Genomic DNA, 23,924 nt, shown 5'->3' on the forward strand with positions numbered 1-23,924 from the left:
GCACTCACCGGGAGCGCGGCGCGGGGCCTGCGGGCAGAGCCCAGCTCAGCCCAGCCCCAGCGCAGCCCCAGCCCAGCCCGCCGCGGCGAAGCCGCCCGGCGCTCCGCAGCCACCGCTGGCAACAGCGAGTCACCCCCGGCCGCCGCTACCCGCCGACCAGGGAAACGTCACCACTCGCCCTCACCCCCCGGCCCCGGCTCGCTTCCGCTTCCGGGGCGCGCCCGCCCCCTGCCTCCGGAAGGCGGCGCCGGGAAACGCCGGCCCACGCCCAGCGGCGCCGCCAGAAACAGGCGTTGCGCAGCTCAGGGGCGGGTGGCGCAGCCGCAGGCGAGGAAGGAGCAGCGCCCCGCGACCGGCGTGCGCACCGAGCGGGGAGGCGGGGCCGGGCGCGGCGCCGGCAGCAGGCCCGGTGGCCCCGAGCATGCGCGGAGAGAGGCGGCTGGTGGGCGGCCGGGCCGGGCACGGGCGGTGGCTCCGCCCCGCATGCGCGCTGGGGGCGGGGCACTGGCGGGCGGGGCGGGCGGAAGGCGGTGGCGCCCCCCGGCGGCGGCGCGATGGAGCTGGAGGCGGCGAGGCGCGCGGTGCTGGCTGCCGTGCGGGGCACGTGCGCTGCCGACCTGCCCCGCCTGCTGCACTGGATGCGCAACACCAGTAAGCGCGGCACGGCGCGGCACGGCACGGCACGGCACGGCCCGCTGCCGGCAGCCGGCGGGGCCCCGATGGCGGGGGGAGGCCCGGTGGTCGTAGCGGGCCTGAGCCGTGAGCCGTGCCTCGGCCGGGGCGAGCCGCTGCGGCCTGGCCGTCCCGTTCCGGTGCGGTGCTGGCACCGATCGGGCACCCCCTTACTCCCCGGTGCCGGGCCCGCGGGAAGGCCTCGCCGGTGAGGCGAGGCGAGGCGAGGGGCGGCAGGGCGGGGGGTGGGGGGGCGTCCCTCCGCTGCGGGGCCGCTGGCGAGCTGACGGTGCCCGCGAGGGAGCCGTGCCCGGGCTGGGCGCTCCGCTGGGCGGGCGCTGGGCTCCGCTGCTGGCGCAGGGCTGCCGGGGGTCCCTCCCGGGCCGGGCTGGGGCGAGGGGGGCCGCCCCGGGTTGCCGTGCTCGGGAGGCCCGAAGCCGCCGCTCTCCGCCTCCGAGCGGGGCTGCAGTGCCTGAGGCTGCCCCGGCCCCCGCCGCCTCTCCCGGCTGCCGGCAGCGGCGTGTCAGCCCGAGCTGGGGCGGGGGGTGCGGGCGGCGGGCGGGGGGCTGGGGTGGGCACCGCTTCGGCTCTCCGGCGGGCGGGGTCAGGGGTCCTGCGGAGGTGCCCTGCGCCTGGCACATCGGGACATTTGTAGGCGTTAGTCTTGTCTTTGCTCAGCTAACTTCACACGTGTTCCCAGCAGCCTTTCAGAGGCTTGAAAATAGAGGTTTGAGCTAATTTGCCAACACCGCTTTCCCCCACTTGATGTCATCTTAGGTTAACGTGGCTTTCTGTTTAGCTTTCTGTTTACTTTCCCGTTTGTGCCTCTGTATAATTTCATCGACATGCTGCAATCAAGTGCCTCATGACAGACGAAGAAGGGAAATGGGGGTCAGTGCGCAAGCTGCTACTGTGCACCAGAACTAAAAGATGACATGGAAAACCTGACCATAGGCAGTGCCCTGGAGCTGTGGGCACATAGTGCCATACCGAATAAACTGACCAAACGCTGCCTAGTCTGTGGATATATTTGCATTTTGCCATTGCAGATAAGAATCTTGAAGCCCCCCCCCCCCCCCTCGAATCCTTTGATCGTTTCAAGCAGTGAAAAACGTGTCCTGTTCATTAATCACTGCCTGCTGGCACGGTAAACTCACTCCCTGGTGGTCATGCATTGGGGAGGAGAAAATTGCTGTACAATACATTACTTCCCCAAGTCATGCCCTGTTGTGCTAGGGTTATTCTTGTTCAGTTCCTTTGTTCCAGCACCTCTTTAGAGTGGAAACATTTTCATAAGCAAACAGGTGGGGGCTGTTGCACAAAGGCCAGCTCTGGCACCTAGATGTTGTCCAGCTGTCTGAACTGCAAACTCAACTGGTGCCCTGTGGTTTGCAGCTCCCACAGCCACTTGGGTGGAGAGCAGCCAGAAGATCCTGGTCTGGCAGAGCGGGTCCTCTGCTGGCATTATAGGAAAGGAGCCTGCCAGGAACACGGTGCTCATTGCCCTCCATGGGCACGCGGACCTCCCACCCCAACGGGTTCTTTCCTAGGAAAGATATTGCCAGATGTTTCAGAGCATCTGCAAGTCAGCCTTCGTGGTTAGAGCAGAGATGGGATTCCCTAAAACTTGAAGGCTGAGGTTCGATGGATGTAGTTAGTGTTAATTGTAACTAAACATGCTTATTTTCTGTGTGTATGTACACATGTATATGTCTACACATATGTGCATATAGACATAATGGCAGAGCAATCTGTTACAAGCAATATTTCATCCCTTCCTTTTTGGGTCCTTGCCTGGATGCAGTAGCATGTTCTGCTTGCTAAATGGTGCCTGGGTTACTGTAAATAATCTTGTTAGAAGTGGTTTTCTTCCGTCCAGTATGCTCTCATTCAAAAATCTGATTGAATTTCATATGCAGCCATTCATATTGCTTGTTCACGTAACGTAAATCATTACAGCTCCTTCTACACTGTATTAGTGTGGTGTGGATATACGACTTTCTCAGCTTACTGACTCCTTTTTACAAATACAGTAAAGCACATGGGAACTTACTAGTGAAACTTGAAAATGCTGAACTGTTTCAGTTAGGAAACACGCTCGCTCTTTTCTCCACTTTGATTCAATGATCATACTTAATCATGGAAATTTTTAGCCGATGGCATAGTTTATGTAGACTTGCAAAAATCCTTTGTCAATTAATAACTTCTAAAATTTTTCTTTTTATGCCACAGCTTCCAAAACTTCTAATAGATAGATAGTTTCCATGAAATACAAGTATGCTATGGTTCCTAGCCTTTATTAGATCTCTCTTTGTATGATCTCTCAAAGATTTTTTTCCTGAATTTTAATGATCTAGATCTGTGCCTAGGTCTTTCAGTGAAAGGAAATACATATTTTCACTTCATCTTTTCTCTTCATAATGAAGACAGAAGCTATCTTCTATTCCAAATTTTGAACTACTTTGTGCTTAGTACCTCTGAGTTATCTGTGTCCTTCTGGTTTTATATTGTTTGTGTCAATGCTGATTGCTGCTGCTTCACAATGTGCATCATCTTAAGACTAACGTAATTAGTTTTGTAGTTGTCATTCAGTGGCTTTTTTTCATCTCTGTAGTCTCCTTGACGGGCCATCTTCAGAAGGTTTTTTGGTTTAGGTTTCTTGCAGTAACTCTCAATGATATTTTATTGTCTTTGTTTACAGGCTTGTGCTCTGATAATAATTTGCAATAATTTTCTCTCTTTCAGAAAAAAAAAAAGATTATTAATACCCTGACTGGATGCTATTAATTTATTGTCTGAGAAATTAAGTTGTATTTTGGGCATCTGCATCTTTGGTATTTCCTTACAGTTTGTGATTATATTTTGCCGAGTACTGATGCAGTATAAAGCTGTAGGTAACCGTAATTGTACCCAGATGTGTCATTTGGGACATGTGCGACTTCTCAGATTGCCGCATTTGTGGAGAAATTTAGAGCCTATGGAATGTGGTCTCATGCTACTGCTTGTACAAGTTACCAGTTTCTGGATCTGTTGATTATGATGTTTTAAGTAAAATATTAATGTTTGCCCCATTTTTGTGCTATCTTGAGGTGCTGTGGTCTCCCCCTCTAATGTACATATATATGTACACGTAGATATATGATAGAGGAGAGAGAATTAGAAAGCTTTATGTCTGTCTGTAGGAACTTCTTGTTGTTATCAAGATATGTTTCATTGCCTCTTCGGGCCATTAATCTGTTCATGTTTTTCCACTCCGCTTTTTCTGGATGGCTGTGTCATCCTGCTTTATTTCCAGTTTTCTTTTTCTTCACTCCGAGTATATAGGCCTGGAGTAAAAGAGCTGTCTCTCTTAGCAGTTTTATTTTCCTGTAGCATTGAAGAGTAAGTAAGCAGAGGCATTTGTCCAGCAGGTCACATTCCTTTTCCCTTTTTGCAGTTTCCCCAGAGTTGCAGATATTTTGGGCGATGTCCCCAACACAACACTCTTGATGACACTTCTCTTTGTATTGTTTCTCTGAGCTGCTTCTGTGGCTGCATACTGACAGTAACTTTTACTGTTGGGTTTTTTCCCCTCAGAATTGTTGGGTTTGAGTAATTACGCTGCCCATTGTAACACCTAGATAGTGCTTTAATTATTAATACTGGTTGGGTGGTGGATAGTGAGGAGCTGGTATTGCAGTTTCTGCTGTTACACCCTGAATACAGCTAGGAAATTTGGGGCTCTCTCTGTGCAGAGAGAAAACAGTTTTATGGGAGATGCTAAGAAGTTACCAGATTTTTGTACCACACAGAAATAAAAACCTAGTCTTTGCCAATACAGATGTTGCAAAGAAACAAACCTCTGATGAACGAAAGAAAAGTGGTGGGGGGGGGGGGGATAATATTCTGAATGAAAAAACTAAGCAAACAAGGATAGGATAAATGGAAACAAAAATGGCATCCTCACAGACAAGTTGTTTTTCTGTGGCGTATGGGTTCACCCCCACCTCCTACTGTCATCCTATTCCTGTTTCTGTCAAGATGTCGAACTTACAGTTTTACTTCCAGCTGAGGAGAGCTGGGCATCATGCCAGTGTTGGCTGTAGTCAGGCTTTTTTCCTCCCTCACGCCTCTCAAGTAAAGTGTACATGCAGTCTTAGAGTAAAAGCCCTGCAGAAAGCAGTTGCCCTTAAAGAGTAGTGTTATTGCAAAGAGAGCCTTATTTATTAATTGAAATTAGTTGGTGTTTTCTGACTTGTGTGTTGTATGCATGGAATGTTACTGAGAAACTTTTCCATGCAAGAGCCAAATTACTTTATAGTAAAGCAAGTTATCTAAAGACTCATGTATGTGGAACTGAGAGAACAGTGAACAGGTTCTCACTCTAATGATTTCTGACTAATTTTCCTTAGTAATTATGGGAATGTAAGAGTATGCAAGACACTATTCATTTTCTTCTTTGTACAAATACAGAATAAAATAACCATGACTTTTTTTTTTTTTTTTTTTTTGGGGGGGGTATTGTGAATTTTAGAAATTAAAAAACTTTACATATGATGGAAGAAGACATTACTGTTTTAAGGCGGCTGCTTAGCAACACTGCTTTGCTGTTTCGCAATCAGCCAGCTCTTCCCACACACTGCCGTTTAATGTACGTCATTTCACGGTGACTTGCATTGCAGCTTTTCTTTTGAGTTAAGTCTTAGATCTCAAAGAAAATGAAATAATAAGAGTTGGAAAGAGTAACAGGAACCTTTGGTGTCTTAACTTTTTCTTTATAATAGGATGATTAATACTTTTAATATCCTTCTGCAATAACCACATTCCAGAAGTTCTGGCTAAGAAAACTTGGGTGAAGCCCAAGAGCTAATTCAAACCACTTGGGGAAACCCCCCTGAAGATCCCCCTCAGTTGGGTCCCAGCATTTGATGTATAGTTTCTATACAAATGTGTACATGGTCGTATTCTCTCTCACTCCTCCACTGCCCAAACCTTTAAGATTTTCAGTAGCAGGGGAGGTTGCATTTGGTAAGAATGGAGAAGATAAGCAGTGAAAGCTTATGGAAAGAATGGATCAGGCTATCTGTATACAAGAATCAGAAGTAGTAAATACAGGAATCCTAATGTCAAGTTTGAGATTGAAGTCACCAAACCAGTGTACTTACTGGCAACTACTGAACACTTTGCTGCTTTAATGCACATTACAAAACCTACCTCTCAATTCATGTCAGTGAAACACAGATAAGATTATAAAAAGACCCTTTATGGTTTTTCATGTACTGTTATGGAGTCTAATATAGATTTAAAAAAAAAAAAATTCAGCAGGGCTAAATCTGAGTGTTCTAATACAAGCTTTTAAATTTTTCTTCAGTCAGGTAACAGTAAAATACAACAACCTTACAAACTTTTCCCATTCTATCTATTTCATTAGAAACCTTGAAATAGAAAGCTAAGATTTCAAAGTGATATACTGGTCTGAATTGCTGATGGTTCATGTATTGATGTTTTCTTCCGAAAAAATCATCGAAGAATAAACCACTGCAAATCCTCTAAGTTAAGGATAAACAACATATAATTATGTACAAAATATTTTTTTTCTTGTGGATTCACTTACACTGGGAGCAAACCAGCTTTTTAAGAGATTGGCATAGGATTTAGTTTTGTGACTGGAAAGTTGAGGGCAGACAGTGCTGTAAGTTCAGGCTTTTAACAGACAGTGAGGGAGAGGTATCTGACAAAATTAACATAACCAGACCGTGGTGGACGTGCTGCTTTAGTACATTGCTCTGCATATGGAGAAGAAACTTCTCATTGTACTCTTAGGAACAGACCAAGTTTGTCCAGCTTTTTCTGTTATGTACTTTATGATCTAGGCATTGTTGTGTTCCCAGACCTGCTAGGTAAAATTATCAGATGATGATTTTTACAGGACTATAGGAAATGGTATGAGAAAAAACTGGACTCTTTTTACAGGAAATAGTCCTCAGTGTTTCCTTTCAGTAACATGGTCACTGCAGGTGGAAATGAAGTGGAATGAGTCTCTTGAAAAGGTTGAAAGCATGGGTTTCTGCAATGTAACAAGTATAGCATGTAATTTTGTGTGTGTGTGTGTATGTGTAAAAGCAGTTGAGTACAAGGCTTCGTATCCAAATTGGTCGAGGTGATTTATCCATGTAAAACAACCTTTCAGAAGAGATCAAAATAGCATTGCAGAGCCACATTGACTGGAATGTATTTCTTTGTTAAAATTTTTCCACTACTTTGTTTGGTAAACTAAAATGGGATTTACCTGTAATTTGATGAATCACCAACTTTGGCAATTGGCATTAATTTCCTTTGTTGCGACAAATGATACTGCTGCAAGAGAGGTCTCAGGAATACCAAGTACATCTAAGTTGTTAGTCACTGGGACTTAATAATGGTGGGGAAAACTAGTGATTGTAAAGTAGGTATGTGACTTACCTCGTTTAGACTTTAACTTCGAAGCTGCTTTCGATTTATGAATGTAAAAGACTTAAAGAACTAATAAAATAAGCTCTAGTTATATTCCTGTCGGAAAAAGCTGATTACTTTCTACCAGTAGCTAAGTATGCTTAGGGAAATAAATAGTATTTAGAGTTCCTGAAGAAGTTGGTATGCTCAGGTCGGAGATTGCTTCTCAAATTGTTTAGCCAAAAAAGAAGATAGTAAAGTTTTAGAGATGTGGGGCTTCTTGACCTGTTTGTTTAGTATCATTAAAACACACTGAATGATTAAATTAACCACATATTAAGTAACAGGGGTGTTAATACTTGCTTTTTACTTCTGTGAGTCTGGATATGTATCTAGAAGACCATAAGGTGCTTCCTGTTACGGTTGCCTTTGCTAAATGCTCTTCTTTCCATGTAATTTTCTGTTGTCACTTGGAAATTAGGCACTGCTGATCTTCAGTGATGTCTTTCACAGTGCTGGGGTGTTTAGGTGTTGGTATAGCGGTCTACTCTATCCAGTGTGAGGCTTTGTGATGTTTTCTTAGCTTTGTGTTATATTTGCCATAGAAAGGCTGAGCAGCACCAGGGTGTTAATTAGGCTTTTTGCAATGTGTTAATTAAATTTTGTAAATGCCTGTTGAGTAGATCCAGTCAAACCGGTTTTTGAAGTAAAATACAAACACTGTGCACTCAGACTTCCTCCATAAACAAATGGTTGTGATTCACCTTGCAGTATTTCATGAACTGTACAGTTCTTTCCTGAACTTTCAATGAACGCAGGGGTTGGCTTGCACACTCTCCATTTCATATATGTAACAGGCACTAAATGATACCAAAAATAGTTTTCTATTTTTGTTTCTTCTTTGAAGATCCCTTGTAAGGTGATACTGAGATTCTCAAGAGCAAACAATTTGTTAAAACACAAGGGTGGAGTTGATAAAACTGCACCAGCAGAGGCAGAAATGCATATTTTCATATTTGGCACCTGTGTTCTGTACTTGATGGCAATCTATAAATATTTGCATACTGCAAAAGTAAATGAGTTATTGTGGTAGCTGTTGCTGTTTCTTGCTTTGACAGGAAAGAGGCGACTCTCCAGGTCTGAGTTCAGTCACAGACTGTACAGGCAAGCACGAAGCGCTGCATGCACAGCTTCTGCTGAAGCTGCCATTTTGTCACCTTGGGAGTGTGCTCAAACCTCCTTCTCTTTTTTTTTTTTTTTTTTTTTGTTCCTGCATGCTTATGCTTTATAAACTGATAGTGGGGAAAGAGCATTTCCATTTGTCAAATATTTTTCAGTATCAGGGTTTCAGTAGTTTTTCCTTTGAGCTGCATGTGTGTTGTAAGATTTTTTCTTAGGACCTGTTTCGTACAGGGCACCCACAAGAACTCTTGCATGTCATACTTAATTTTGCAAGAATTCAGAGGGCCCCATGTAAGATGGTCCGTCTTGTGACAAGTATCGTACAAATGGAAGTCAAGGCAGGGGAGGGGTATGCTGGGTTTGGGGAAGATGGGCATGCTGCCTGGCTCCCTCTGAAAGTATCTGTTTCTCCGCTGTGGAGCTGGGACACTGACAGAGAGGATAGAGCCGTCCACCGCTCATGTGGCCCACAGCAGGTCGCCCAGGCTGTGATGGAGCAGATCCTGTTGACCTACCAGCTCCACGAGAAAGGGAGCTCAAGCTCTGCATTTGCCGTGTGATGTGTCCGGCCTGGTGGTCTATGAACACTTCCTGCATTTCATTAAACGCTGTATATGAATTTGATACTCTTTAACAGGCAGTATAACAGCTGGATGAGCTCTCTTGCATAGTAATAGTATTGTTTTAAAGCATGTGCCAGATGTAGGGGCTTACTGCCCACAGGCACTGGTCTGTACAGCTGCTAATATCAGCTTTCTACTCTCTCATTCTGTCTGTAGCATGATTTTACTCCTTCTTGCTTCCTCAGATGTTATCCACCTCAGCAAACTCTGGCTCCCTTGCACTCTGAGGGCCTGTCGTGGTGCTGACCGTCCCAGTTAAGCAATGGCTAAATCTGTCCGCTTTCCCTTTCCATAGTCTCTGGGTTCACTTCTGTAGTGTCACATCCATAGAAATCTTCCCTGAGCTGATAAGAAAAATCACCCGCTGCTTCTGGGATGTTCATAATAAATCTGCAAGCTGTTGCATGGACCATGAGGTTAACAGGAGATGGGTGCTCATTAGAGGTTTCAAATTAAAATGCTGACAAGCTGGAGCTGCTGCATTGCACCTGTTGTGGCGTTCATGCTGCTGCCATTGCAGCTGCTGCCTCTGTCCTCCTGTGTTCCTCGATGCAAAGTTTGCATATCTTTAGGAGCTGAGGTTCTGGAGAACTTATCTATGAGCTCTTTGGAACAGCAAGTTGTCTTGCTGTCATATAGTAACTACCAACAGTATTCTGCACGTTAGGGCCTTAGAGCGTTCCTGCAATACATTTAATAAATAATAAATGAAATATATGTTGAGGGAATCCAGATGATGCAAAGTTTCTGCTGCTTACTACGGGGGATTCTGGAGTCAGTGTTGGGACATGTTGAAAGAACCATTTACATTTACACTCTTTAAGAAGAGCGTGTCTTGCGCTAATGAAGGAGGGCTTCTTCAATGGTACGGTTCTCACTACAGTGCTTAAGCAAAAAGTGTTTCAGAAGCATTTTGTAGTTAAAAGTTTAGCTGGTCTCTGTATCTTATACTAGCCTTAAAATGTCTTGCTCTTTCTAGCATTGCCTGTGTTCTTAGAAAAGATTAAATGTATTAGCATAGAGAATCTTGCAGCGTATTTTATAGATTTATTTTGAACCTGCTTGCCATGGAGCTTGTGTAGACTAATGTTCCCACCTGGGACAGCAATGTTAATAAACATTACCTTTTCTAAACACCTCTAAAAGCTGACAGATCCTCTTTTGATGAGTGATACACACAGATGTTAAAACCACACTCCTTGCCCAACATGGTGGTGGTCTAAACAGAACAAGAAATAAACCAGGAAGAGTGAAGAAGAGAGGACAAATATGTCTATTTTTAGATGAGAATCAGTAGACGGGTTTGGTATATTTTTCAGGATTAGGTTTGTGGTTGCTTTTTGTTCTGTGTTTCCTTTACAGGTACGTAGTTTTGACCGGAGATGTGCCTTTGTTTAGAACTAGATCGGCGTCCTCAGAGCAGTAAGATCTCCAGACAAGAAGGAATTTCATCTAGTCCTTCTTTTGAGGAAAGCGCCATAGAAAAAGAACAGGGTAGAGACGTACAGCAGATCTCATGCTGAATGTCAGTTAGGAATGTCATCCTCTTAACGTGAGACTGGGGTGTGTAAGCAGGGCGTTGGCTGCAAGATGTGAAAATTCTGGTTAGTGCAAATAAACCTTTAGCTGGAGTAATGGGTCTAGTTCTCAATACTGTAGGTCATAAAGGATGAGACAGTCCAGAATATCCAAAAAGGAGTGGTGAGAATGATCAGACTCCTAGAAAAAAATGCAGGAAAGGGCTGAATAAGTGGATCTTGTTTTTTCTAGAAAAGAAGACTTATGGGGCACATGATAAGTCTTCAGAGAAATAAAAAGTTGCTATATACGGGAGAGGAACAAACTTCTATTTCCTTTGTGAGTGGGACAGAGTACTGAGTTTAAATTGTGGCAGAGGAAATCTAGATGAGTTATTAAGAAAAGTATTCCTTTCTAATAGTAAGTGTGGTCAAGCACTGGAATGGATTGCTAAGGGTGGTTGTAGAGTCTCCAGCATTAGCAATCTTTTTTAAAAGAGTCATTGGGAGAAGTAATGACACTACTGATTCAGCCTTGGAAGAAGAAAGGATTGGTGACTTCCCAAGGTTTCCTCTCAGTCTTTTTTCTAGATGTCTTTAAAAAAAAAAAAAAGAAGTGTTAAGGTAATGCAGGGATATTCTGGGGAAATAGCAAGAATTTACAATGTGGCTTTGCAAAAACGTACTGGTTTACATCCATTCCTATTTTCTTCCACATTTGAAATATTTTGATGGTTTAAGTCATGTGAAATTTATTGTAAGTTGAACTGTTGAACTGTGCATTATCCCTGATTTTTTGTAAGCACTTTATTAGAAAGATGGTATGTATAAAAAGAGACTTGTATATAAAAAAAAGCCTGCATTCAGGCAACTATGAGTTTTGTAATTTCTCCAATAGTTCAAAAACATCTTTGATGTTTTTATATCTTAAACTGAAACAGTATCACTTTGGTGGCAGCCCAGACCATCATATGTGAGTTATAAGTTTATAAATATGAAAATAATTTGAGATTTCAAAAAAGCGCTACGTTTATTTTAAGTGGCAAAGTTATTACAATCCAAATCTGTCATTGGCTCGAAAAGTTAACAAAGGCTGAAAAATGCATTTCAAATAAAAACCTTATCCATCTGGTATTGTTTATGTCTTGCAACTGTATATTGTACTGGTCATCACTTAGTCCACATGATCTGCATATGATTGTTCAGGGGTTCTTGTTTCTCTTGATTTATAGATGACTTTGATGAGCTTGTGGTGAGTAACAGTGATGTTGTGCTCAAAAATATCGCTGAAGATTTGCGGAATCACCTACCCATCGAGGCAATGTTTAATTCGGAACATCAAGCTGTTCAGAAAGTAAGCTAATTGTTACAGTCTTTTTTTTTTCTTTTTTTTTTTTTGCTGAACCACAACATTTATTTGGGAACAAAGCTGATTTCAGTTTTAGTAGTAGTTCATAATAAAGAACACGCACTGGAGTGAGTATAGGTATAGGAAATTTCATTCTCAGGTCTGTTGCTGCAGGATTGTGTGACCCCAGGAAAGCTGCTTCATAGTTCCTAATACTTTGATCATAAGTTATTTGGCATAGCTTTCATTCTGTGTGGTATGGCACCTGTCACAGTGATTCTTTAATGCTAGCTCCATAACAAACTCCCAGCCCCCTTAAAGAAAACAGAAACACGGGGCCAGTGTTTCGCTGTTGTCATAATGTGGGCAGCCCAGAAATGATTTCCAGCTCTTCTCAGATTCTGATGGCTCAGAATGAGGTGGGCTGTGAGTCCTGTGGGAGGGGAGAGCACCTTTTCTACTTGAGCTGTCAGTATACGTGAAAAGTTAATGCATTTCCCAGAAAAGTGGTGTGTGGCTCTTACACAGGAAAAGTGGATTGGCCACATGCAGCAAGCCTGGGAGAAGGAGGAGAGAGGAGTAGGAGGATGAAGATTATACCCCTTGAAACGGCGAGAAGGCAAGCATCCCAACTGGTGTGCTATTGATTGAAAATAACACCCGTGTTAATCAGAGGTGTTTCTAGATTGAGGCATAAGGCACGAAGATGAAAATATTCAGATAGTTGAAGCTGAGAAGCAAAATTGCCCTTTCTCCTAAATTTAAGTTATAGTCTCCTCATTAAAGTAGGAAACAGAAAGCTTCCTTTGCCCTGTACCTCCTCTATAGCCAGCAGGCACTAAGGAGACAGAATTGATGGCGGGTCTCCTGCTCAGCTCCCGAAACCAGCTTGCTTTCCTTTGTCGACTTCCACTTAGTGGTTATTTCAGTGGAATTTGGTGATCCAGTTTACATGCAGGGTTTCTATGGTTTAAGTTTGATTTGTAACTTTTGAGTAGGGAAAAACTTGAATCTTAGGGATTTGGGGAAAGGTGGGGTGGAGGGACAATTAACTGTGTACCAGTGTAAGTGAAATTAAGAAACTTAGTTACGCCTTCCTTAGATTTTGTTCCTCTTCTTAGATACACCAGCATCCACTGCCCATGATTCATGTCGATGCATTCCTTTATGATGATGATTTTGTTGATTCATTGTGTGAGGAGGGGAAAATGAGTAGGAGCTACTGCACCGAGTGTGGCTCATACAAGACTGCATCTTTAGGTAAGTGCTCTTTTGGGAACACAAGAAACAAATTCAGTTTAACTAAACTGGTTTGTGCAGTGACTCATCTGGACAACACGACATCCCGCTGATGGAGGGCTTTGTCCAGACTGGTGCAGTACACAGGTCAGAATTATCTCCCATAACCAATGGAAGGAGACTTCTGCACACGTAAGTTGAATTAATTTGCAGTGCGTGAGTGACGTTAGTTGCCCACAAAAACTGGGCAGGGAAGAGGCAGGGCTATGTACCACTGAAAAGGAAGATGCCTGAGGAAGACGATACTGTAGAAGTCCATGCGGTAGCCTCAGTCTCCTCTCGCATGCTGAAAAGCAGTAGAAAGCACCATCTGTCTTAAAGCTTTTGTGTGGTGTGGTACAGATCAGTGCTATTACCAGTGTAGCACAGGCATTGAAGGAGGAATGGTTTATATGGAGAACATCCCGTTCCTTAAAACCTTGGGGTTGAAATTCAAGCTATTAACATGTCTACCCATAAAAAGGTTTGCATGTATTGTGTTGAGCCTTAGGTACCGTGCTCCCTTTTTCACTTAAGCATTTCCAAGTTACTTTGTTTTGTATTTTGCAATGTATGTCACTGTGCAGAAAAAGGTAATTCAGTTTCATGAAGGATTTCAAAGTTCTCCACGTAAGGGAAGGAATCCCCAGGCGCAGGACAAACTGCTTGGCAGACCACCTCTGATCTGCAAACCCTGGTTTTCCAGGGGCCCCAGCAGTAGTTCAGGCAGGAAACCGTGCGGGTTTTCAGTGATGATAACTCTTCAGGTTAATATGTCGTTGGTTAATAACACAGTAGTTAGTACTGCCCACCCAACACCTTTGTTCTGTTCTTATTTCCCAGAGTTTATTTCGCATTCCTTTTCCCTCATGGAACTGAAGTTTCTTTATCAACATGTACTGCCTGACCTGACAGGAAAGGTAGTGGTTGACGTTGGCTCCAGGCTTGGTGCAGTGCTATTTGCGGTAACTTCCAGCACAGGAATTCATATTTTATTACTGTGACAAACATTCTCCCTCCTCTCTGACTACCTACTCTCGTTACTCCATCTTGGACGGGTCATTCTGAGCGGCACCTCTGATCTGCCTCCCTGAGCAGTGTAAGGTGCTGTTTACTAGCAGGTTCAGTTCGGGTTCTGTTCCTCGCAAGAGGGAGTACAAATGATCTTGCTTACGGAGAGGGAAAGTCTGTTGTCCAACAGAGCAGCATATTGCTGTCACACGTGCTGCTCTTTTGCTAGTTCCTGCTCTGCCTCTCCTTCGTAAGTAAGTTTGTCCTCTATGTCTTGACCATGTCTATATATAGTTTAGTTATGTTAAATTCCTTTGTGAAGCTGACAAACTGTTAAATTATACAAAGGAAGACTTTGATATGAATTTGTCTCCAAAAACATATTGTCCTGCTCTGCGTTTTAAAATGCACATAAAATACTTCCATCGAGAAACTTGAGTGCAATTTTGATTGCTTTTGGCATGGCTGGTGCAACATATGGCCTACAGCAATGCAAAACACACATTACAACTTTCTTGCAAAAGTCAATGGCTGTTTAGGGCTCAATCTTGGAAACACTCAAGCATGTAATTTTACTCATCTGAATAATCTTATTTTGTGGCTACTCAAATGAGGAAAGTTACTCCCATTTGTAAATATTTGCAGCATTGGGTCCTTAAATGGTAACAATTTTCCTAGCCTGAATTTGAAGTACTTAAAAGCTTGTATTGGTACGGTAGAAGATAGTCTCAAATAAAGCAGGGGAAACGTTTTAAAATGAGAGTTTTCCTTTGTAACCATGTGCCTGGCTTTTATTGGAGGAGGGGTGGCTTCACCTTCACAGGTTGCTTCTCTACTCTCTCAGTTGAATGGTTTCAGGAAACGTTAATAATTAGATTGTAGTACACAGGTATCTTAGATACTCTATCTTTAGCGTTGTTTGTTTGCCTTTGCCATTGTTGGCAAAGTGTAATTGTGGTGTGCAGTGGAGACAGTGACGCTTAAAGCAGTGTCTTCGTTACGGCCCTGTAGGCTCAGCTACTTGTGCTTCTTTTTTTTTCCTACCGTCTCCCAACAACTTTCCAAAATCTCAGTCTGAAACTGAAACCATTATTTTGGGCTTATTATTAAGAGATAATTTATCCTTTTTCGTATGTACCTGGATGAAGCATCTGAAAACGGCAGTAATACAATACTTACAGGTGCTGGCAAAGACGCTGTATGAAAATACCCCGTTACATTACTGGCACGTTGTCCTCCATTTTCACTTTGACTATGTGTATGTCTCTTTCTGCCCCCTTGCTATTTTCTTCTTCCATTTTCCCAAGAAACAAAAATGTGCAGTCTTTCCTTTCCCACTATTTTTGTAACTTGGTTTATACTGCTTTTTTCCTTCTTAGACCACTTTCATCTATTTTGCAGTGGAAGTGAAGTCGGTGCTTTACTATTCTGTTTGTTATTTTGATATGTCATTTTGGATCCTTTATTAAAATTTTTGAGACATAAGTGGGAATTGCCAGATCAGGGCTTCAGCTCTGAACAACATCACATCCACTGAAAGACATTACTCAACTTGCTGTTTTAAAATGCTTTCTTAATCTTAACCTGTGGGGGTTTTTTTCCATTTAAATTTAAATTTCTGAACTTGTTTTAAAGGCATCACAGTTACTAAATTTCCTTTTCCTAATGTAGGGTTATCTTTATAGCTCAGCATCCCAACTGTATGGAGTAGAAATGAATGCAGAGTTTTGTCAGTTGCAAGAAATGATGGTTACAAAATACCAGTTCATTGACAGAATAAAGGTAACTAAATATATGGTTTAGTGTATGTATTTTTAACCGCTGCGTACTAGGTATCCTGAGTGGCTGGTAAAACAGTGTTGTGAGAAGTTTCTGCCTTTGCTTCTTCTGGGCTTAAACAAAGGTTTTGCATTAAGAAAAAAAAAAATCTTACGGCAGAGAGGAAGAGGGAATTTATCAAAATATGATAACGTGTTGAGTCACTTAGCCTCTTCCCTGAATGGACTTACGTACTGGCTCATGCAAAATGGGTACATCTTACCTGTTTCTCCCAGTGAGATCAATGATGTTATTGCCACTAACTTGTGTGACTTTGAGTGTATAAAGAGTTTCTGTCATGAATAACAAAACTAAATGCCTGTGTTTCATTAACATTAGCACAAAGATGTTTGTAGGATGTGCAGATTTGTGGCTAAGAACACCTAAAGGACTTAGGGCTGTTGGTGTTTCCTTTCTTGGAATGTCAGCGCCTATGTACCTTCCACAAACAAAATGGGTTTCAAACAATGTGATATCATTATGGGAACCATTTCCCCAGTTCCATTATGGAAATAACTATTTTAATGAGAAAAAAAAATATGTTCTTGTGCCTTTCTGGGGAATACCAGTTATTTTGTTACCAGCTAAAGTTGGTAAATAGAATATGCTGGGTAGCATACTGGCTTTAATCCTGTGTCGTATGCGTGTGCTCTTGACTGGAGTCGCACAAACTGCTGGGTGTAGTAATTTCTTGGAAAGTAAAGTAAACAATTGAAAACTGGAAAGAAATTACAAACATAAAATATTTTAACACAGGATAAGCAATATCATCGGGTTTCCCAGTTCAATCCCAGTTGCTGCCAGATTATCCGTAACCTCAGGGTGTTGCATATGTTTTGTGTTTGTAACACCTTACTGTGATGAGACTGAAAGTGCAGTTAGGAACTCTTGTCAATTTAATTCAGTGGAGCTGGAGGTCTATATGCATGCTTTCCAGCCTGGTATATTCTTTTTTATAAGCCTTTTTGTTTTTCCTTCACACCTTGTAATTCTGCTGAAGTATTCATTTCAGAGCGTAAAGATAAGAAGATAATACATTTTCAAAGCAGTGCCTGAGGACTCAGCTATTTGAGTCTCATTAGATGCTAATTTAGTCATGTGACTCCTGTTATCACACTGCTTTGAACATTTCACTCTTAGATTTTTATTTCACCCCCAAATGAATCCTCTCAAGAAATACATACCAGCTTGAAAAATAGTCAGAATCCAGTTGGTGATAATAATTTATGACACAAATTTGCAAAACCGTTAAGAGACCCTTTCTTAAATAACAAATTTTTTTTCAGAATATTTTGGATTTTTATTAGAGTGTGTTCACAAAGGGCAGCAGGATGGAATGATATCTTTAGTGGCTGTATCTCTGCGTGAACCTTGTGTTTCTTTGGTCAACATTTGATTTGTTAAAGTACATAGAAAGTTGCTTAGCATCTTTTACCATTTGAGCACTTAAATGCTGGGAGGAGGAAAGTAAACAGTTCAACAGATCTTAGGAAACTTGAGACCTTAATTCAGAAATAACCATGAAAGGCTTGGTGTGTATTCCATTGAGCAACAGAGCAGTTTTAAAATCGATTGCTGCCTCCTCTATTGTGCCAGCACACAGCCAAACGGGTCAGGGGAATGGTCCAGCTGAAAAAGAACCCAGCAAAAAAGTGTTTTACCTGCAGCAGCACCTGGGGCTGGGCCATGGTGCAGCCACACGTGCTTCTGTGGTCCCACATTCCCCAACAGGAATGAGGATGTGTTTGGGGAGGATGGGATGCTTCGGTCACTTTATTCAGCACGCTCACCTACTCACTCTGTAAATACAGACTAATGTTACGTTGAGGTTTAAATATTATTCAAGTTAAGGAAACATCAACACGTGTTGAAAGTTTCCCAGTAGTTTAAGCATCTTTCTGAACTGAGGCTTAAAATACTAGGAGTGCCATTAGTAGGGGATTAAGAAAATTTACTGCTAATCGTGACTTCTTGTGCTGCAAGAAGTCCGCTGGTGAAACAGTCCACCACTTGTGTTTGGGTTAAAGGACTGCTGCTCAGGTTTTTTGTACAGAAGTCCTGTGGTTTTGTTATTTGTGCCCACTGAAGATTAGAGATTGAAGTAAAATGTCCCTTAGCCTCAGAAACAGTGATCCAGATCCCACTGACAGTCTGGGCAAATCTGGGTTCTGATACACGAGTCCTGGCAGCTCTAGCTGAGGTGTGTTTTGCCCCTAGCTGTCCATCCTTCCCCACTGCAGGAGGCTGTTGCCTGTATCCATAATACCTTACCACCCCAGTTTATGGTCTTTCATTTTAATGAACAGTTAGCAGTGGCTTTATGTAGAGGACAGGAGTTGACAAGCAGGACCTGCTGTATGTAGGACTGCTGATGGTGGCTGGAGTGGTCCGTATCCTTTCTCTGCTGCCTGGATGCTTGAGCTTCTTAATCAGCTCCTGTGCTGCTACACAGTGCACTGTTATAAGATAAATTATCACCAGTCTTAATTGTCCTGAAAAGCTGTTAACTTTCATGAACTAGCGGATAAATAGTTCAGATGTCCACAGAGTAGAGGTGAGAGCAGAAAATTGATCTGTCATTCTGACAACTGAACTGTGCCTATTTCTCACTGAGATGGAGCCTTCAGACACTGACCTGCCAGTTCTGGGTAAGGCACAAGAGCACAGTTGCTTCCTTTCCACTCATTACAGGCAGTGGTGAACAGCTTGGCATGGTAATGTGTTTAAGGAGACAAAGCTGTTTGTTTTACCGGTTTGGAGCGCTTGCAGAGAACCCATAGCGTATAGCTTTCAAAGATGAAATGCTGTGATGCCTAATTTTTTGTTAGGGTTTTGTTTCTGTTACTACTGATCTTGAAATATTTGTCTATAATTGCAATTGCTGTAATGAATTCTGATAGCATGAAGCAGTCATAAACTGGGGCAATTTATCATCTTCTCCACACTTGAACCCTTAGAAGTTGCAGGGGTGGTAGTATCTGTTTCCAGTGTCAATCAGAGCTGCGCGCTTTGTGTGTGCGTTATGAGGAGGAATACATAATTTACCCTCCCAAAAAGTATTGATGTATTGTTAAGTGGGCAAAAGGTTTTTCAACACGTAAGTGTTTTTAACCTTTTGTGCCAACATTCAGCTTTCCTGTCAGAATTAAGAATTCCTTTCTACATCTGTCCAATATTGGAAGTATTTGACAAAACGTGAAATACTGAATCCATCAGGTTAGTATATTCCCAGCACAACCTAGTAATAGGTCACACAGGAAGGAAAAGAAGTTGTTCAGATTTTCCGTCCATTTTGACATATAGGGATGCACTTTCAAAAAATGTGTGGAATGCAAGTAGTATTCACATTGGCTTTCTCTCCCTTATCCCTCCAAAATATTCATGTTTCTCCTCAGATTTGGGATGTGATGTACTTCTGTGTTTAAGAGGAAATCAAATACATCTTGTCAGAGTGTTAATGAGCATCCATATTCTCCTGTCACTATGATCTCACCTGCTTGAAAATGACATAACGTGCTAATATCCTTTTTGGTAGGTGAAGGTAAATAAAATCAGACCAGCTGCTGTGCTGACTAGAGGCAGTTGTTTAGTAAGGTGAAGCACTTGCTGTCCTCCAGTGCCACTGAGCATCCCACCTTTCCAGCATTCCTAGTGCCAATATAGGTTGTGAGAATTCAGCTGTCAAACCTGGATCTGTAGTGTCTTTTCTAGCTATAATCCTTTAGTAACCTGCTGAGTCTGTCAGATGCCTTTTAATAGCCTCAAAAAGGCTTTAGCCATCTTAGCTCTTTTCTGGAAATCAGTGAGCATTTGGGATAAAATATAGGTAACTGAAGTGTAACAGCCATCATATACATCATCTCCTCTTTTACGGCACACAGTGTTCTAGACCAAAAGTCAGATGTAGTTTATTTCACTTAACGTAATGAATCATATATCTTAATTAGAGGAGATAAGTCTGACTTTTTATTTTTGAATTTTTTGAAGCTTTTTCTGGTTATTTACTTCAGTTTTATCGACTATGAAACCAGTGAAATACCCATTTTTGTGACTCGTTCAAAATGGTGGTAGCAGGCGCTGTAGTAGGTTGACAGGCTTCACGGCTACTTGATGGCTGTGTTTGTGTATTAAATTAATTTATGCCTTGTGAAATTTTTCTCCTTCAGGTGGTTCACGCAGACATCTGTACTCAGGCTTCACTTCTTCAGAAAGCTGATGTTGTTGTAATGAATAATGTCTTTGAATATTTTCTTAACAGACAGGAACAGGCCAGGTAAGCTATGTGTCTGAACAAGTTATCTATTTCTTTGGCAATGTGTGTGTAACCTTGTGAGTTATGGAGAACCTTAAGGTTGTGCTTTTTGAAGTCACATACATAAATTACACAAGGAAATTGTTTTAAACTGCCTGCGCTTAATTGTTGTACTTAATTGCTAAGGTGTTACGGCAGTTGTTTGTTGTTAAACCCACTAAACACTGCTGCTTTGTTTATCCAAACCTTGCCCTGCATCCTTGTACTGATCTCTTAAAATTTAGTATCTTGCTGTTAAAGGATCTGAAATTACTATATCAGCATAAAGCTCCATCTTCGGAAAGAAGACAGGTCACTGACTTGTAGATGTCAGAGCTTTAATATAGATGCACTGCAAAACATGGTTGTTAATGATATTTCTAATATATCTTCATAAGGATGTGGTAGCAAGCCAGCGCATGGCTAAGGTTCTTTTTCAGGTACAAGACACTGACAGATGAGCTTTTGCTAATCCAGCAAAACATCATCCAGCAGTTTAAAACATAAATAACTTTACTGTCCAAAGTTACTGTGCCTTTAGAATGGGCAGTCAAAAAGAAAGGGTGCCTGTGGCTGCCATCCCAGCCAACACCCTGACATTCATTAGCAGTTCCAGCGAAGTCTTGTCCTACTGCCCTTGATCCCAGGTGGTAATGTTAGAGAGGCACAGATAGGTGAAGGGTAGTGAGTGTTCCACATTGCTAGTTTTGTTTCCAGGCACATGACCGAGAATTCATTTATTCTTCGAGAACTCGGGGGCAGTGGTTTAATGTTGCATTAGTACCATGAAGACAAATGACATTTGAAGAATGCTGGAAATTAAATTATTTTTAGTCTGAATTGCCGTGCTGTGAGAAATGATCTGACATGCAAAATCAGAAAAAAAAGGCAGGCTGGGGGCTGTATTTAAATACTCCAATTGCTAACGTCTTAAGAGAAGTATTTTGTCACGACTGCAAAGTATGTATGTAAAGAACAGCTTGTTGTTAAGCTTATTAAGACAGTGCACTCAGGGACTGGGTTTTCATCAAAACCAGAAGCTTAAAGGGACCAAATGTCAATGTTTAATCTTAGTCCATCATGAAGGTGTTGACAGTACAAAATTAGATGCATGTATATATCAGAGTTAAAAAGTTACAGAATCTAACATTGTAAGACCAAATATTCCCTCTGTTTTTAAGATGAAGCTTTATTTTGTTCATACAAAGACATTTGCTTTGTTATTAATAGTGACTGATAAGCATGTATCGCAAGTCTTTAAGCTTAGTCTACCTCTGGCCACTAAACTGTAAAAGCGTTAGATTCGTTTTATATCAAATGTTGGGTTTTTTCCTAAAAATTGGTGACCTACTTTTAAATATGTTTCAGAGCTTGGGAATTTATTGCTTGTAATGTAAGGAAAAGAGGGTCCTTATTAGTGACAGTTCCAAGCCTTAAGGAATCGCTCTCAAGGCACCAGGTAAGTTCCTTCAGCTGGTTTTAGCCAACACATTTCCTATGGAAGTGGCAGGTCTGTCGTTGGGGTTCGCTGCTTGCCGGTATTGCTGTGAGGAAGGATATGTAATTTTGTGAATAGATTAGAAGATGTAGGACTCTGGGTTCTATTTCCACATTCCAGCACACCTTCCTGTAATTTCACTGTCCCCACCTGTGAAATGGAAATCCCAGCCTGTATCAGTAGGCTGCATAAATCATTGTATTATCATATGTATTAACAATACCTTAGCTGTGAGGTTAAAAAAACCCCGCAAAACGTTAGCAAATCCGTATTATGATGCGAGTAACTTTTGTGATAATCATGCCAATTTCCATCAGACTTATTCCAGGGATAGGGGTAGAACCTGAGAAGTACAGATGTATTTATAAACTTCTAGAGGCAAAATCTTGCAGTGTTTTCTCTACTTAGCTCTACATTTGCACGTTGCCTTGAAACGTGACAAACTGTTTTGTTAAGCCAGTAGGAGAAAGGGACATATTAAAGAAGGACCATCCTTGAGGATGCTCTTGTGTTCTGACTTGCTGTCAGCATAGAAAATGACTCATAAAATGCCAGTGTGAGTTGTTAGCAGTACAGATTAGGGAGAGATGTGGCCTCCCAGCTAGCCAGGTGATTACCACGAGGTGTCTCGGACCAGTGACATAGCTTTAAATTGTGGTTGGAAACAAACATGATGACAGTGCAACTTCCAAACATGTTGAACACCCTGTGCTGCTGTTCTCTGAGTAGTAACCACTTCCGAGGGACCAGCCCCTGCCCTGGGTCCGTTCTGCCATAGGTCATTGGTAGATTACAGTTGTTATGTGTATGATGCCTAGACAAATTGTGTGGGTGGGCTTTAGTTAGGAAACAAAACACTGATCGTACATGACAAGGTTATTTATAAAGTAGCTTGCTTGCCACAGCGGTCTGCTTTAAGAGAAATTGAAGTTGCCTGTATGCTAATGGGTGAAATAGATCCTCAGCCCCAGGAGCAGCAGTGGTGTCATTTGACCTTTCCTTGGAGCAGGCAATGGTTACAGAGCAGCTGAGAAGCCCTTTGTAGTCTTAATACAATACTCCCTGGGTGTAAAACAAGAAAGTACCTGTGATTGTTCCGTGGTACAGTTAGCTGCTCCCTCAGCACTTCTCTCAGAATGTTTCCCTCTGATCAGGATGCTTGAGGCTTACACAAATGCATATAGAGAAGCAGCTGTAACATGCTAGCAAATTATCTAGACTATTGACTGAGATCATTTTTATAAGTTATCTTTATTCTCCCCTATTTAGGTTAAATGGCATTTCCAGAAATTAATTTATCGTTGCTGCATAATTTGGAATGATTCATCTATCTTATTATGTCTTGCCTTCTTAATACTGTACTAACCTTGAAATGCCTGCTGTGTTTCTCAACGTTGTGTTAATTTAAGGATCTGCTTTCATCGTTTCAGACAGATATACAGCTCAGCCAATGGGTCGAAGAGATGCAGCTAAACTATGATGTGTATATGGAAGAGGATGCTGACAAAGAAGCACTTGAACAAATACATTTATACAAGATTCTCTAGTACCTGGAAAAATTTACTAGTATCTTTTTAACATATATTTTGGGTCTAAGATGAAGTTGGATTGATTTGTGTGAATAAATCAGGTCAAAATTCTTACTGGGATTAATCTGAGTCTTGTCTGTGGTGTGTAATGTAAAAGTCGTTTGAAACAGGTTTTCTTATGAAGGCATTCTGTCCCAGCAGGGTATATTGACTTTTAACTAGGAGGTATCCTTATGGCTTAATACTTGCAGAAATGCTAGGGTGGCTTCGTACTGATGCTAAAAGAATTTTTGAGCAGTAGCATTGTGCACTGCTAATGTTTGCTATATATATAAATAAACCTAAGAATAGTAAATTGTTATCAATGTGAATGATAATGCATTTAGCATGATGTCACTTCAAAGCTGCACTACATCAGAGTTTGCTGTTTGTCTTGGTATAGACCATTTATTATTATCAGTAATAACATCTATTATTAACAGTATTATCTTTAATGTGCCTCCCATGGAATTTGTAGGTTTTCTTTCCAGGGTCTTCTTGATAACCGGAGCATCTACTGGTACCAGTTATGAGAAGCAAGTGCTTCCATTGAGTTAGTTGTCTTTAAGGTGGGTATTAATTTCAAATACCGAAAGACGCTGAGGAGCCACTGAGAATTAATATAGCAAGTCCAGGACAACAGAACTCTGTTCCACTTCCTGCACTTCTGCTGGGGATTGTAGGAAGTGTAATAAGGGGTTAAGAAG

The 23,924-nt window shown here is 42.0% G+C and overlaps 2 protein-coding genes across 3 annotated transcripts in view; one reads left to right on the forward strand and one right to left on the reverse strand.

The window, feature by feature from the left end:
- Positions 1 to 166, reverse strand: part of LOC101923373 (signal recognition particle subunit SRP54) — a 32,878-nt gene extending 32,712 nt beyond the window's left edge. The window contains exon 1 of one of the 2 annotated variants that reach the window (XM_055792902.1): positions 9 to 166. The gene's annotated coding sequence lies outside the window, so the exon portion shown is untranslated. The remainder of the gene's footprint in view (positions 1 to 8) is intronic. The other variant, XM_055792885.1, reaches the window with a different exon arrangement.
- LOC101916492 (uncharacterized) lies at positions 10 to 23,298 on the forward strand. Its single transcript, XM_055792934.1, has 8 exons — positions 10 to 442; positions 11,638 to 11,759; positions 12,875 to 13,013; positions 13,875 to 13,996; positions 15,714 to 15,824; positions 20,027 to 20,133; positions 21,520 to 21,610; positions 23,080 to 23,298. Exons 2-8 carry the CDS (start codon positions 11,727 to 11,729, stop codon positions 23,194 to 23,196), a joined length of 720 nt encoding a protein of 239 aa, XP_055648909.1. The 5' UTR covers positions 10 to 442; positions 11,638 to 11,726; the 3' UTR covers positions 23,197 to 23,298.
- The last annotated feature ends 626 nt before the right edge of the window (positions 23,299 to 23,924 follow it).

This window comes from Falco peregrinus, chromosome 1, assembly GCF_023634155.1.
Source record: "Falco peregrinus isolate bFalPer1 chromosome 1, bFalPer1.pri, whole genome shotgun sequence".
NCBI classification, from domain to species: Eukaryota; Metazoa; Chordata; class Aves; order Falconiformes; family Falconidae; genus Falco; species Falco peregrinus.

What these genes read in the sequence shown, in the direction of transcription:
- LOC101916492 (XM_055792934.1), top strand. Translation starts at nt 11,727, where the DNA reads ATGTTTAATTCGGAACATCAAGCTGTTCAGAAA. An exon ending in ATACAAGACTGCATCTTTAG is followed by an intron (nt 13,014 to 13,874) that starts GTAAGTGCTCTT and finishes CTTATTTCCCAG; the next exon opens with AGTTTATTTCGCATTCCTTT. An exon ending in AGTTCATTGACAGAATAAAG is followed by an intron (nt 15,825 to 20,026) that starts GTAACTAAATAT and finishes TTTCTCCTTCAG; the next exon opens with GTGGTTCACGCAGACATCTG.